At 43.3% G+C, this 15865-nt stretch overlaps 1 protein-coding gene across 1 annotated transcript in view; it reads right to left on the reverse strand.

The window, feature by feature from the left end:
- The window catches only part of TTBK2 (tau tubulin kinase 2), a 220708-nt gene that overhangs the window by 178569 nt on the left and 26274 nt on the right, over window positions 1–15865 (reverse strand). Inside the window, exons 4-5 of the mRNA XM_019519088.1 lie at window positions 4551–4624; window positions 3836–3976 (exon numbers count right to left, since the gene is read on the reverse strand). Of these exons, the coding sequence (XP_019374633.1) occupies window positions 3836–3976; window positions 4551–4624 (215 nt within the window). The remainder of the gene's footprint in view (window positions 1–3835; window positions 3977–4550; window positions 4625–15865) is intronic.

Below are 15865 nucleotides of genomic sequence, written 5' to 3' on the forward strand. Positions count from 1 at the left end.
TTGTCGTGCCAAGCCAAAATCCAGCATGTAACACTTCCTACACGTGCTTGGGAAACGCCCCATGGCGAAGTTCGACTAGAAAATAAACAAAAAGTATACGTGTTAACATACAAACAAATGAAAGGCATTTTTCATTATCCTGTCCTTTCTTCTGTATTTTATTTTTAACTCATGCCCCATTCACTTTGAGTATGGTCATATGCTCAAGAGTAAAATGGAGCATTAAGTGAACGAACTACCACAAGGTCAACTAGGGTGTGAATTTACAGAGCATTAGGTGCTCCATGGTAAATTCCCCACATGCACATGCTTACTTTGTAATAAAAGTGAGATGGCATACATAGGGTTGGAGTGATTATGTAGCTCTGATGAAGGCTAAAGCTTGTCTAACATCTCTTCCAACAATACAGTTATTACAAACTATAGGCTTTATTGTGATATTTCTGTATTAACCGCATTCTTGTTTTCATAATATTGTGTGAATCCATTTACTTCTTTAATCTGTATATATAGAGAGTGAAGAATTAAGTGCCAGGGCTGTCTCCCTGCGAGAAAAGACAAGATGACCTTTTTGCATCAACACAGTCTTGCATGGCATATCAACAAAGGTGAGAGGCCAGACACCCAGGAGGTGTCCAGAGGAAATATACATGACAATGGGAGAGCAGCCTGTCAGCTCCTAGCCAGAAAAGTCTGGAGGACTGAGAAAGGCAGAAGCTTTGGCAGGGGTTAAGAGACTGGAAAGGGAACAGCTGAATAACTTTGGGGGTGCTCAGGGCATTGTGGGTTGAACTGGGGCAGAGGGATTGCTTAACCCATTTGGAGGGGATAGAGAACCTTTGGCTGGCTGGCTGGCCTTGGCACCAATAGTTTCTTCAGTAAAGAAATTTGTCTGCTGTGCTGCTTGGATCTGTGGGTTGCACTGGGTCTTCTGGAGGGGTGGGGAGAGTGGGGAGAAAGATGTCTGCACTGGGAATAACTTCACAGACAAGTTGGCATGGAGAGAAAGACTGGATGTGTGGAGGCAATACATTCCGAAAATTTAAAATGCAACTCATTTTCTTCATCATTTGCCTCCACAAATGCCCATGCTTAAATTTTGTCTTTGATAACTTTTTCCCCCTAAAATGCCTACCGTCAACAAGTCAACACAGGGTGGCAAGCCGTGGTGCTTTAAAATTTCTGCTACAGTTGCGCAACCCATCTTAAAAATTATTGATAGTAAAAAACAGGAGAAAATATCAAGGAGATGAAGCAAGAAAAAAACAACTATACTTCCGAGAAGACCATGCAAATTGGAAATTTGGTACTACTATGTGAAAAAGCTATTGCTGATTTCTGGTACTAATGATCCTAGTATCATGTGTGCTAGATTTGGATTAAAATTAGCAGTAAGCATGGTGCTTTCAAGTCTAGGCCGGGTATCCTCCATCTACAAGCAAAACAGCTGAGGTCTTTCAGACAAGACTGAATTTTTTTGCAAGTATGAAAAGCCCTTTTCCAAAACAAAATACCAACAACAGTGACAAAGGTGGACTACTTACCTGTACCAGAGATAGCTATAAGAAAGGTGTTAAGCAGTACTGACTTACTCTTATAAATTAATTCCTTGAGTTGTCACAATTCACTGTCAAATGCTGCAGAATCTTAAAATTATCATCAAAACTTGGAAATGTGCTACCATTGTAAAAAGCTACAAGAATAAAGCATCCTCAAAGTAATTCCAAATGCATCATTACCTGTTGTCACCCCAACCCCTGATCCAAGAATCTAGGGAAGAATTAAATATTTGCAAACGGAAGCTTTTTAATCACAGGACAGACTGCTGCCAAGTGAAGCCACAGGTTTTGTTTTGTTTTGTTTTTTTTTTACAGAGTTTAAAAATGATTAGGTGGTCTACCCCCTCTAATTCTTTTCAGATGCAAGGCTGTTAATTGGTTGCAAGTCCTCTCCAGAGTAGGAAAAAAAAGGATTGTCTAAAGCACTAGAGAACTCAAATTTTCTCATTAGGATTTACTTCACTTATCAAGAATGAACAGTTAAAAAAAAAGTGACTCTTCAGGAAATTTAAGACCTGTGAAGATCAATGTCCAAATCAAAACTAGACAGGTAGCTGAAGATACGCTCACTTAGGAGAAAAATTAACAAAATTCCAAAATTCACTTTAGAAAGATTCTCTCTATGCAACATTTCAGAAAATACTTTTCAAGGTGAACAATTAAAATATTTGTATTTAAAAATATTTATAAACAGAAAGAATCGCATAGGGCATTTACAGGCGTGCTCCAGGAGGCAGGGTGGGGGGGCGTGTAATTAGCACAGTTCCAAGAGCTACGCTAATTAAAGTGCCCAGAGCATCACGCATATCAGTGTCCCCGCACTGAAAAATGGCAGCAGGGTGTTTTGAACTAAAGCTTGTCAAACAGCTTTAGTTCAAAGTGCCCCTCCACCATTTTTCAGCACAAGGATGCTGATACGCATGATACTGGGGCACAGTAATTACCATGCTCCAGCAGACTCAATTAATGGAGTCTGGTCCAATGTGCTGTAATTACAGCATGTCAGAGCAGCCTCCCTGCACGTGTATAGGAGCCCATAATATAAAGAAGGTCTGCACAGGCCAGGACCAACCTAGAAAGGCTGAGATATCTTTATAAATATTTCCTTCTTTGCAGGACAAGTACTAACAGAGACAACTAAGTTTGTCTGAAACAGAAGTTCTCAATGGAAGTGACAGCATACATTCCCAAACTATAAGTGTGGACCATGAGAATTTTTTTAAACCCCAGGGATTACAATAAGAAAAGAGAAGACAAAATAATAAAACAAAATAATATCCCAGGAGGCTTATTTGGAAAGTGTTGACCAATCAAGCTGATACTGATTTAAGCTCCACAGCAGAAGTTGGCATAAAAAAATACCTTATTTTACCAAAGATCCATATATTTTTTATCCTTGCTAGCTTAGGAGGTAAGGGTAGTAGGTGTAGCTCTTTGTTTCTGTGGTTTGGATACTACTTAAGTGCTTAAAATACTATTTTAAAAAGTGTATTCAGACAGATCCTTCATTATAAAGGCTATGAGATCATTAGAAGTTAGTCCTTTCTTAAACTGCATCATTTATCTTAAATCTCCTACTGTTTCAACTTCTTTTGTACTTTTGGAAATTGAAAGCTTAAGGGGGATACAACTTTCAAACAAATATAAATCAATAACAGAAGAGTCATTTTCTCAAAATTATGTAGCACATGTTGTTTTTTCCAAGTACAATTCTGAATCTACCCTTTGCCTAAACAACCACAAGCTACTTTTAGAGAGTTCTATGCAAAACTCAAGCTTAAGATAGCCCAGCATACCAAGTTCTTTCTTCCCTGCACAGAGATGATTTGTATCCCTTTGTTATTCATACATGAAATACATTCCATATCTCAAGTTAAATTAAAATGAATTAAGAATATACTATGACTATTAAAACTCATATTTCCAATGGTTAAATTCTAGTCCTTTTGTTTTCTTACATCAAATACTTGCATTCATAATCCAAATGCTCACTAATCAAATTTTATTCTGTGGCAGGAGGTATTGCTACATAACATTTCCATCTCTCAGCTGTGACACTAACTGAGAACTACTGTGAAGAGGATGGCCATTTACAGGAACTGCAATCTAACACTAATTAAATAAATTCTGCACTGCCAGTTTGACAGATTAACCTCCAATTCTCTTCCCCTTCTCACTTTTTCATATTACCATCTAATAGACTGCCCACTCTTCTAAGGTCGCCCAGCCAAGACTGAGCAAATTCAATGCTGACTGTGTTTTAAGGAGGAACTCACTGGTTTAATGTCCCTATGCAAGAATCCCACTGAATGAATGCTCTCAATGGACTCCAATATCTGTCGTCCCAGTCGCAGAGTGGTACTGACGGTAAAGGTTCCTCGAGACTGACTCCGACGCAGATCTGCCAAGTTCCGGCCCTGATTAAAAAAAAGAGTATTTTTTTCAGGATTGGTTCCAAAACCAACATTCACAGATAATGTTTATGAATCTTTCACTTATTCTTTTCTCAATTGAAAGTTGCAGTACAACTCACATGCAATAAAAAAAATCCCTCAGTCAACCCTATCCTGTTCATGGACACCACATCTCAAAAGTGTTCTAAATATATTGTTCAAAGTCTTCAATACCTTAAATTTAGAGTGTTTTGAGAATATAATTCTTTGTTTCCAAACAATTTGAATGATGTCATTCCATTAGTAGTTGGGTATGCTTTAAAATATCTTCCAACTTCAATTAAAGTTTTCAGAGGGGTGTCAACTAGTTCAGAAAGCACCACAACTCTCTCAGTAAAGTAAAAGGTGATTCTAAAGAGGGTGACCCTTCTTCTTTTTGACAAAGGATGATGATGAAAATATGAAATGTTCAATTTACCTTGGTCCTGCAGCCTACTTTAAAAATGGATTATTTTCTACTTGCTATAATGCTCACTTACTATTTGTTAAATACATGCTGGTGGGTGGGGGGATGGAAGAGCCATTCAGTACAACTCACCTGTAACTGCATGACCACATAGTTAAACCTATCGTTCCTTCCACACCCAATGAATCTACATACATGGTCTTTCCCTGAAAGGGGGGAAAAGAAACAAGTAAGCCAACAACTAATTTCTCTGTCCTTCTTTGTATAAATGATTAAACTAGAAAATATTCAAAACAGGTGCTTCTACTAAGCTTAAAAAAAAAAAATCACACTAAAACAGTAACAAGCAAGTTCACCTCAAATAAAATAAAATTTGCCTCCCCCACAAAATGAGTTCCCCTCAAGCTTCACTTGTTCCAACACTTGAATAAATAAATATTAGTTTCCTGGAAGATCAACAGATTTGCACTGTTCTGGAGAAGGAAAGCATTATAGTCCAAAGCTGATGACCTGTCATGGAGAATGCTCATTCCTTGCTTCTTTCTGTGGATTTCAACTGTGGCAGTAGGACAGGTTAAAGGTGGTCTCTCAAGCCATTTGATTGTCTTTTCTGAATCAGAGCTGCATTTTACACTTGACAACTCTTTTGTATAAAGTCTAGTTGTTTTCATTGTAAGTTCAATTTTTGCTCCCTCTCTCTGACCCAAAATTAACAAATAAAGTAATATTTCAAAAGAGATACTAGGCGCACATTAGTACATGAGATTTGTAGACATGGTAAAATGTTTCTACCAAATCTCAAGTATATCAGGTAATAAATTCCCAATTCTATGACACCTTCAGAAATAAATGTCTGCCCAACGATCCAGAAAGTCCTAAAGCAGGGGTTGGCAACCCCTGGAATGCATGCCGAGCTTGGAACATGAGGCCATTTTGCTGGGCACGCCACAGCCAGCCCCAGCTCTGGGTAGCTGCTGTCAGCAGCGGAGCCCGGGCTGCTCCCAGCAGGGCTTGCAGTGTCCCAGCTGCCTGCTGCGAGCAGCCTGGGATCTTGGCTTGCACCAACCCCCCAGAGCCGGGGCCGGCTGCAGCTGGGAGACTCCAAACAGTTGTGCCGGGCTCCGGCATCAGCTCTGCACCGGCACGGAGTGGGTGGTGGGACAGGGCCCTGAGGCAGCACAGCCCTGGTCTCTCCCTCGCTCCCGGCACGGAGGTGATGAGCCCAAAGCCGCTGTTTGTAGGCAGCCCAGGCTCTGGGCAGCTGCAGCAAGCAGCAGGCAGAGTGCAAACAGCTGCACCAGGCTGCACAGCTCCGGCATCAGCTCCATGCTGGTGACAACTGCACGGGCACCTCAGGGCAGGCTGCGCTGCCCCACTGTCTGCCCCGAGGTGCACACGCTGCCAGCCGGGATCCCAGGCTTCTCCCAGGAGGCAGCTGGGACGCTGCAAGCCCTGCTGGGAGCAGCCTGGGGTCCAGCAGCTACTCAGAGCTGGGGTAGCTGCTGGCAGCCACAGAGCCCAGGCTGTGGGGCAGGAGCTTTGGGTGGGGGGCAAGGGGCAGCAGGGAATCCTGCCACGTACCCCTTGCCCTCATTTTGTTTCTCTGCCATGCTGGCACTCCGGCACGGTCTGAGATAGGCGTTGTGGTGTTTTTCAGCACTCCGGTCAAAAAACGGTTGCCTACCCCTGTCTTAAAGTTAGTGTCACTAGTAAACAAAATCAAATTAAAAACAAACAAACAAGAAGTAGAGACCTCCCCAAACAGAAGGGTGAATTGGAGGGTGACAAGCCATTGTTTGCTGTGAAGGAAAAATAGAAGATCACAGATTTGGCTGGTTACTGCTTTTCCTACTCAAGGTAAGTTTGGTCTTTTAGTGAGCTGCTTTTTCTCCAGAATGGAACATGTTAGTGGAGAAAAGGGGCTGGTAAATGAAAAGGAACAGCAAAAAATATGTTAAAATGTAGGGTGGAGAAAAGTTTCTTTCTTGTTATCAGTGGATTTTTCAGACATGCCTACTTCTTCATTTACAACCTGAGGTGTAACTGGCCAAGACTGTACCCATGGGAGTCCTCCCCTCCCCGTCCCTCTCTACCTTCTTTTCAGGGTCTGGCTCTGGAGGCTCCAGCAGCAAGCAGTTGACAGAAGCATCAGATGAAATTTGCTGCTGCTGAGGGGAAGATGTCACCATATTTGACAGAGACATGAATGTCAAACATGCAAGAAAATTCCTTTTTTTTTTTTTTTTTCCAGTGGCAAAAAAACCAGCAGGGGGACACCTCCTCCCAGCAGCAGTGAACTCCCGCTGATCCCCCTGCACTTCTGCTGCTTACTGCCAATGCCAAAATGTGTAGAAGGATGGAAAGTGGGAGAGAGACCATGAGGAGCCTTCCCTAGGCAGTGCCTGGGGCTCATTCCATGCTCACTCACCATCCTTATGCTACTGTTTACAACCTCATCACCAGAGTCCCTGGTATTCATCTACCTTCAGCTGATAAGACATGCAAAAATCTAGAACTCTTGGTTTAGAGATGATACCTTTTATCAGACTAACTGAGAAATTGCAAAAAAAATGTTTTTTCTGCAAGCTTTTGGGTTCACATGCCCTTCATCAGGTTCAGGGAAAGTTCAAGATCGTAAGAAGTCTCCATATATGGGGAAAAAAATAATTTTTGAACAGAAGAAGCTGCAGCTGGAAATCTGTCCTTCTGGGTCCATGAGAGTGTCTTTGTAAGGTGCTCCTTGTTGTGCAGATCAAGCAGGATTCCTTCCCTGTGGGTGTCAGATACCAGAGAGGTGGGGAGATGTAGAAATCTTTCTTGCTGTTCAGCAATGAAGTTTAGAATCCAAAATCAGCTAAAGTGTATTTATATTGTTATAAATATGATGTTTATTTTCTACATGTGTGGACTTTACCATCTTGAACTTTCCCTGAGCCTAATGAAGGGTGTGCGAGCCCGAAAGCTTGCAGAAAAATATTTTTTTCTGTTGCAATTTCTCAGTTGGTCTAATAAAAGGTATCATCTCTGAATCAAGAGTTCTACATTTTTGCATTTCTTTTCATCTCAGACCAACACAGCTACCAAATACATCCCTTGACCTGATGAAGACTTTCACTTTAATTGCTGGGAGAATTGTTTCTTCCTTGCTGCTGGTATGAGGAAGTCTTAAGGGGTTCTTTGTAAAATACAATCTTCAATAGCAGAGCTGGATCCTTAAAAAGGAAAGGAGGGGAAACAAGTGCTTCCCTTAAATTCATTTTCTCACATTTCTTTATAAATATCAATATTGAACAATACTCAAATCTCTCCCTCTCATGAACTTTACCCCTCTTTTTTTTTTTTCTTTCAAATGGAAGCAAGAAAAAAAGTTAGTTCAACATTTAAATAAAAAAATTAAATTAACCTCTTAAGCAGAAACGTTAAGTAAACCATCTCCTTGCGGTTGAAATCATTATCCCAAAAATCAATATTGTAAACAATATCCTTTCGCAAGGAAAAAGAGTTTGTAGCAAACTTCCCAAAATGCAATTGCGCATCTTCTCTGCTGCAGTTTGCAGATAATAAGGTCTCAGCGCAAATATTTATAATACATTTTATAGCCACTGTGGCATTCTGTAGGAGCATGGCTGGAGATGTTTTTACTTTATCTGCCAAATGCAATAAAAGGTGTCCAAAACCTTGGCTGCCCTGAGAAACCACTTTTTAATTGGAGCAATAACTCTTTCCAGACAGTGTGACAAATGGTTTTGCAATTAACTCTTGTAAAAATTTGAAGTGGTTGCCATACAACAGAGAGGATCTGCTAACAGTTAAAATAACTGAGTCTAGGATTGTTACTCCTCTTGGATGTGGCAGAACCTGCCAGCTTAAAGACCTTCTGTCTTGATGGGTTCCATATCAACAAAAAGAGGAGGCATGTCTAGAATTAAACTGTACTTATGCCACAAAGTTTGAGGCAGGACACTAGTACCAAGAAAAAAAAAAAAAAAAACTATCAATGCTTCTATCAAAAAGTCTGTAACAGTAATTTAGAAATGCATTTGTGCTAGAAATAAATTAGTACATTAGTGAGCTCTTAAAAATACATGGAGTTATGAATATCACCCAACATTTTTTTTTTTTTAAACAGGAGCATTGAAACCAGCTGAGCAAATTATGAAAATAGGCATACAAGGCATAGACCAAAAAAGAGAGGAGGGGTACTAGCCTAGAAGCACACAACACAGCCAGACAATCCCTTGCAAGGAGAAGAGAAAGAAAGACAGAACACATTTAGAACAGAGGGGATGTTTAAAAGCTGCATTTCTAGAGGAGTACAAACTGGTTAAAAATAACAAATGCCTGAAGGGCCCTTTCCTTCTTTTTTTTGTAAATCTGTCTTCTTCCATGTTCCCAGCCCCAATACATAACAATTCAGTCTAGCAACTAAAAACCTTCTTATCATCACCTCATGTTGACACTGAAAAAATACTGGAATCCTCACATCCCTCTGGCAAAAATGAAGGGAGAACGGTTGTAACCTCTCTGAAATTGGTTCATAAATCCCAGGTTAAGATCCCCTAATGGTCTGTTTGAGCAGTGGTCAGGACAGTGATACGACTGAATTGAAAGTAGTGAATTCTGGATAATTTTTCTAAGCTTTCTCTCGTTTTTTATATCTAATTTACTGTTCAAGTGTCAACAGCCATTGGTGGATAACTACATGAGAACCGCTGTGAAAAAGTGAGGAAACACTTGTGAAATGCTGCTGCTTTCAGATCTGGTTTTCAACAGCAATTCATTTTCTCAGTTCTCAATCACAACAGACAACCAAATCTCCTGCCACACAACTGCAACCCCATGAGAAAGGAAACTATGGGTGCAGAGAAAAGTGCAGCTCTCCATTGCAACTCAGAACATTTTGCAGGAAGCGTTCAGAGTTGCAGTGATCCCTTTGTGTACCCCTAGAGGTACTTAAAAAATACGCAGCACACAGGCAGCCAGGAGCACAACCAGGAAGCATGGAGAGTAGCCAGGTCTGGCTGGTAAATCTGTTGTGAGGGAAGGGGTGTGTGAGGTGGGGGGCAGGTAGATCGAGGCCCCAGCAGTGGGAGAGGGAATGGGGCTGGGGTAGGGACAGGGGCTGCCCAGATAGGGCAAGATGCAGGACTGAGCCATGTGCTCCCGGGGGGGGGGCAGGCCGGCTCCCACTACTATGAGCACCCCAGAAGGGCATGTGGGATGTGTATCCCCAGATCTGCATGTGGGGTAATGGCGGACTGTCACTGCAGGCTGGGCCAGGGCATCACCGGGCTGTTGCTGGAGGGGGGTGCTGGGTTGAGCTGCGCTCGGGGCAGGCAGTGGTAGCAGTGGGAGTGGGGGTTAGGGGGGCTACAGCGAATTCTGGAGTGGCTGCAGCCCCTCTTTTAGCCCCTCTCCCAGCACCACCCACTCTGAGCACAGTGCAGTCCAGCCCCACCCAGGAAGAGTTCAGCACGGCCCTGGTTCCAGCCCGCAGTGCCTTCTGCCCTCATCCCACATGCCGATCCAGGGGCACATGCCCCCCACCATGCCCTCCCAGGGTGCATTTAGCAGTGGGAGCCACCCCGCCTCCCCACGTCCCTTGGATGAGTTGCTCACAGCTCCATCCTGCATTCTACCCCTGCCCCTGCCCCAGCCCCACTCCCTCCCTCCCCATGGGGGACTCAATCTGCCCCCCCTCTACCCCTTAAAAACAAGAAAAAAATATAAAGGGATACATGAGCTGAAAAACTTTGAGACAGATGGGGTATACTTGTTTTAAAAAGGTTGAAAACCCCTGCCCTGGACCAAACACAGGTTCCCTGTTGGTTCCAGGGGGGGAAGGGAATCTAGCTGCGGGCTTTGATCCTGCAGCAGGTTTCCCCTAGCAACAGTCCCCCCCCACTGCCAGCCCAGACTGTTCTCAGAATAGGAGGGGGAAGGGGAGCAGAGGGAGCTCCTTCCAGGAGCTCCCTAGCCAGCACTGGAGGGTGGGGTGGGTGAACTCGATCCCCACCATCTTAGGAGGCTCCAGTGTACCTGCCCTACCCTCCAACAGCTAAAAACAACAACCCCAAACCAAACTCCCTCTGCTCCCTTTCCCCTTTTGAAAACAGCTTGGAGGCTGGCAGGCAGGCAGACACAAGTTACAGAAGACACTGTTTTGAAAAGTCTTCATCTGAACACTCATTGCATGAGGGTTCCGATTTTTGCCTCACCAACCATGTTTTAAGCAGTCTGCAGCCATGGACTTGTGTTTGGTTATGACTATAGATGGCTTTCTATGGCCAGATGGGGCAAAAATTGTCACTTCTGTCTGCACACTATAAGATACGGTTGCAAGGTAGAATGTCCCTTGAAAGAGAAGAGCTGGGAAAATCAGGGGACCATAGCAAGAGAAGAATATTCAAAACAGTATAAAATGGAAGGAATCGCAAACAAAATTTAAGGAGGAAAAAAATGGAACAAGGTGAATTAAATAGAAGGAAATGCTCTCAGCAAAAGACAAAATAATTTATGCTTCATTATTGTGGTAAAAGGTTATACATTGTGATGAACTTAGAAAATGTCTCTAATATTCTTTATCAATATTATATGAAAAATCTGTTCCCATAATCAATGTTGTACTGTTGCCTGCCTGAACTTACAGCAAAGTCAAGGGAGACAGTAATATGATGATTAAATAACCAAGAAGAAAAGGTAAAAGAATGGCCCACTAAGGCACATCTCAACCACAACAGGGTCACAGCTTTGAAAAGGGAGGTATCACAGTTCTAGCCCTAGGAACAGGGTTGTTCTGCTAAAAGTGAGGAGGAAGATTATTTGAAGGACCAGTCCTATAAAATGGGAAGAGCCTTTGGGTGAGCTGGGAAAGGCTGCCTACAACGTCAGTGAAAAAGAGGAAAGAAAAAACTGACACACTGAGAAGACTCACATAGAGAAGACAAGCATGCTGGAAAGAGTGCAGCCTGTTTCCTCACCTCAGGTATAGAGTTCCTCCAACTCAGATATGGAGAATAAGCTGGATCTGCATGAGCTATGGAGAGAGGTTAAGCCTAGTTAAATAAATTTGTGTATTGGACTCTTCTTTTATACCTTGGCCCTGTGTATTCTGTACCCTTGTGGCAAGAATAAGAGGTGCTTTATTCTATAGAAATGTAACCTACTATCACAGGCCCTCATGCAGCAAGCTGGCTGAAACACCAATCAAAATGGATCTGCAGACTATTACTGAAAGCAAAAGACATTTTCTGGTAAGCACAGACAAAATTCTTACTGCCAACTTCTTCAAATAGATACAAAATTGGGGAGACAGGGGTGTCTACAAAACACTGTACACTCATTAAGTAAGTGGTGCTCAACCTTTGGGCCCCACAGGCCAAATGTGTGGCAAAGGGCCATTCTGTGCACCAGGATTCGGCCCAGGGGGTCCAGGACCACCCCTCCTGGCTCCCCACACTAGGATTAGACCCTGAAGCAGCACAGGGCTGGATAGGGTAGTGCAAGACTCAATCCTAGTGTGTGGGGCTAGGCTGGGATGGCACAGGGCCAGACCATGGTGTGCAGGGTCCCATCCTGATGCACGGAATTGGGCAGGAGGTGGTTTGGAGCCCCAGCACTTGACCCCAAACACATGGGGCTCAATCCCAGCATGCAAGGGCCAGCTGAGGCCTACTTCTGGCATGCACATCCTGATCCAGCCTGCAAACTGGCTCTGTGCCACTCACCCAGCCTGTGAAACCAAATAATTGAGCACCACTGTTTTAGCCCAATAGCCAAAGGGTTAGGCACTTACCTAGGGAACAGAGGACCTTGGTTCTAGGTGCCCCAAGCCCAGAAGGGGTTTGAACCTGTCTTCTGCTTCCCAGCAAAGTGTTCTAATCACAAGGCCACAAGGTCAGGCATTTCCCAGAACATGCTCCACCCTTCCTATTAAAACTGGCTCAATAGGCAGCAAGGTGGGGAAGATCGGTAGGGCTAGGAAGAGAACAAACTACAGAATGAATGGCTCAGAGATACGTATTGCCCTAGCAGGTGAGGGGAGGGGCTAGGTGTTAGTTTCTGAGAACATCAGCCCAGGCTATCTGAATGCTATTTATCTATTTTGTCCAATAAGTATTATTAAATGCAAGGTGTAGTCAGCCAGCTTTAAGAGGAGGACTGGAGAGAGGTCTGGTTAATGCCTTGCCCATGGTCTAGTGGTTAGAGCCAGGGTTGCCAACCCAATCCTTTTTTTTTTTTTTTTTTTTTTTTTTTTTTAACTGACACCCAAACTTCTTAACTGATATATGTTTTTACTGACATGTAATGTAAATGCAAGTCTTCTTCCAGGCCCCAGTTAGAAGCTGGCGCACTCTGGGATGCCATAAACTCTTCTGAAGTATGCCCCAAGATGTGAGGACATTAGCAGGTATGAGGAGATAAATGCAGGCTCAGGTTCATCTCTGCCTGGCCATTGCCCTGCCCCCACTGCCTGGCCCCTCTGCACAGGGGCAAGCACTATAATGAATATATTTTCAATGGGGTGCTGCTTAATTCATAAAATATAGAGGGGTGCCAAGTCAAAAGAACAGTGCCTCAAGTTTATAAAATGTGACAAGCACTGAACTAAACATTAGGCCAGCTGCAAATTTAGTTCACAAATATTAAACTGTACATTACCAAACTGTCATTGTGAAACACTCCCTCATTCATTTTTTGCATCTTTCCCTGTGACCTATAAACAACTGTGGTTTTGCTGTTGGTGACAACTCTAAAAATCAGGGAAACTCTAAGATGGAAGACAAATGTGTGCCAGAATCTCTAGTATGCAGAGAATGCTTTAAACCATTCCAAAAAACCGCAGAATTTATAGCTGCATTGTATGATCAGTGTAGAGCAGTGGGAGTGGAGCAGTGAATTTAATTTAATCTGTTTGTATCTAGACCCTATTTATACTTCTGGGCAAAAGGTGTACTGAAGCATTCTTTTGAGTATACTCTCACAACAGAAAATCTCAGAACCTAAAAATAGTTTTTAATAAAATAATACTTTATATTACTATTTAACTTCTTAAGAGAGGACTAACAACCACTGTACAACGCAACTGTTCTATACATTTTACAAGGACATGGATGCAAAGAAAAGTGACATCACTTGCCTAAGATCACACAGCTAGTTAGGCAGGAACAGATTTTGGAGTAGAACCCAAGTCTGATGCTAAGTTTCTTCCTTTAGCTCCTAGACAGCATTGCTTCTTGGGAGAGCTCTGATGTGGCACTAGGTCTTCTTGACTTGTGGTCACTAAAGAGATGCTTACTTTTAAGTACAACACAGCACTTCACAGTAGATTCTGCTTTTTGTACCTAAATTTCCCCTTTCATTATATGGCCAAAGATGACTATGTTTCATGCAGTTAAATCAGGTAAACAATGCCTATTTAATATAATTATACACAAACAAATACAAGCTGTAAAATACTTCCAGATCTTTGGGAATTTCTACTGTATACACAGTTTTTAAGAAATAAGGTAAGTTGTTCTGATTCACATTCTAGTGTTTACAGTGACTCTTTCAGTAGGGGTTTGCACCATTACAGATATTGTACCTCACTGGGGGAAAATATAAACCAGAGTTCCAGAGTGTTGCAACTGCTGCATGATGGTGTCTTAGTTTACTGTATCTTTGTGTTCTTCCCTCTCAAGCAAGCATACAAATTAGAGTAAATATTTTAAAACATAAATAAATGTTATCAATGATAATATTTAGAAATAGGGTATTCACTGGATATGCCAAGAATACAAATGCTAAAAGAAACATGTATGCATCTTGGCTGTTGGTCTCTTGGAGGATATATTAATCAATTCTTGGTCTCTTAAAAGACATATTAATCCATTCCAAAAGTTGTCAGCCAGGGGTACGCATACCACCAGGGGTACTTAAAAAGGTCGTAGGGGTACGTGCAGGCAGGCATAGACAGAACACACCTTGAGGTATGGTGGTGGCATCTCCCTTGGCACATTCCCACGTTTCACCTCTTACCTGGGGGAGGGACACACTGGGTGCCGCCAGCCCCACAAGGCACACTGCAGCACCCCCTTGTCCCCCACCCCAGTTTGCTCTCCTGATTGGCCACTACCCCCTTACAGCAGAGCTGTGAGGGTCTGAATGGCTGGTGGGGGCCAGAAGTGTGTTTCGTGCCTACCCCTGGCAGCGCGCGATTGGCCAGGTGCAAGGCCCATCAGCAGCCCATGGAGTCGCATGTTTGACCATGGGAAAGAGGTGCGGGGTGCAATAGCGGCAAATGCCTGTGCAGGTGCCTGAAAGTGATTGTTGTAAATTGAATTAGTGCCTGATTAATCTTCTCCCAGGCCTGCTAGCCCAGCGGGATGCCTCTGTCAGTGCAACTGCTCTTCCTGCAGGGCAGCAGCACTCCAGCAGCTGCCCTGCCCCCAGCCGCTCCCTTGACAGCCCTTGGACACACCATCAGGCTCCCACTGTCCCAGGACTCAGCCCAGCCTGGGCCCCATTCACCCCTACCTCTGCCAGGGTGTGCAGTGCAGTGGGAGCCACCATCCCCTCCCCACGCCCCCCCAGACAAGCCACTCTCACAGCTCCATCCTGCACTTCACCCCAGCTGTGCACTGCCTGCCCCTGCCCCACTGTGGGGGCCTTAATCTGCTTTAATACACAGCAGATTAGTACTTGTAAATAGAACTAAAAGAAAACTCCACAGCAGCACAAGTGCAGATGCTGATGGGGCCGGCTGGGGCACAAGGGTGCTTTAGTGTGTGGGCTCCCTGCCAACTAGCTCCGCACTAAAGCTCCCTTGTGCCTCAGCCAGCCCCTCTACAGCATGTTGAACTGGGGGGAGCAACCCTGGGGTCCACTGCCAGCTGGGGCTTTTCCAAGCCAGCTCCATGTGCTGCACATGAATAAACTGCGGAGCCTATTGCTCCAGAGTTAATTGCTCCCAAGCATATGTTCAAAAAGTGTGCCTGGGAGCAATAAACTCTAGAGCAATAAGCTCTGCAGTTTATTCATGAGCTGCAATAGCACATGGAGACACATCCCGTTTTGCCAGCTATACCCCTGACTTGCCTAAAGTAAAACAGAATGCTTCTGAAGAGTGAATCTCTTTTAAATAGGCCAACTAGGTATTTGCAAAAAAATATATAGTTGCAAGCTTTCAGGCCCAAATGCCCTTCATCAGGCAAAGGAAAATTCAAAGACTAAAATTTCTTCCAGATAGGTCTCCTGTGCAATATAAAGTTTCATTTCTAAGAGCAGACAGAGCAAGGGGTATATGAACTATTTTAAATTCACAACAACAGAAAGGGTTTGTGTGAAAATCCAACTAATTGCCCCTCTTCTTTACCTATCTGCTCTCAAAGAACAAAGCAAGTTTTTACCACACTTGACAGCCAATCTTTTTCTTTTTTTTTCTTTTCTTTTTTTTTTTTTTTTTT

This window comes from Gavialis gangeticus, unplaced genomic scaffold (assembly GCF_001723915.1).
Source record: "Gavialis gangeticus isolate Ggan-Ray unplaced genomic scaffold, GavGan_comp1, whole genome shotgun sequence".
Classification (NCBI taxonomy): domain Eukaryota; kingdom Metazoa; phylum Chordata; order Crocodylia; family Gavialidae; genus Gavialis; species Gavialis gangeticus.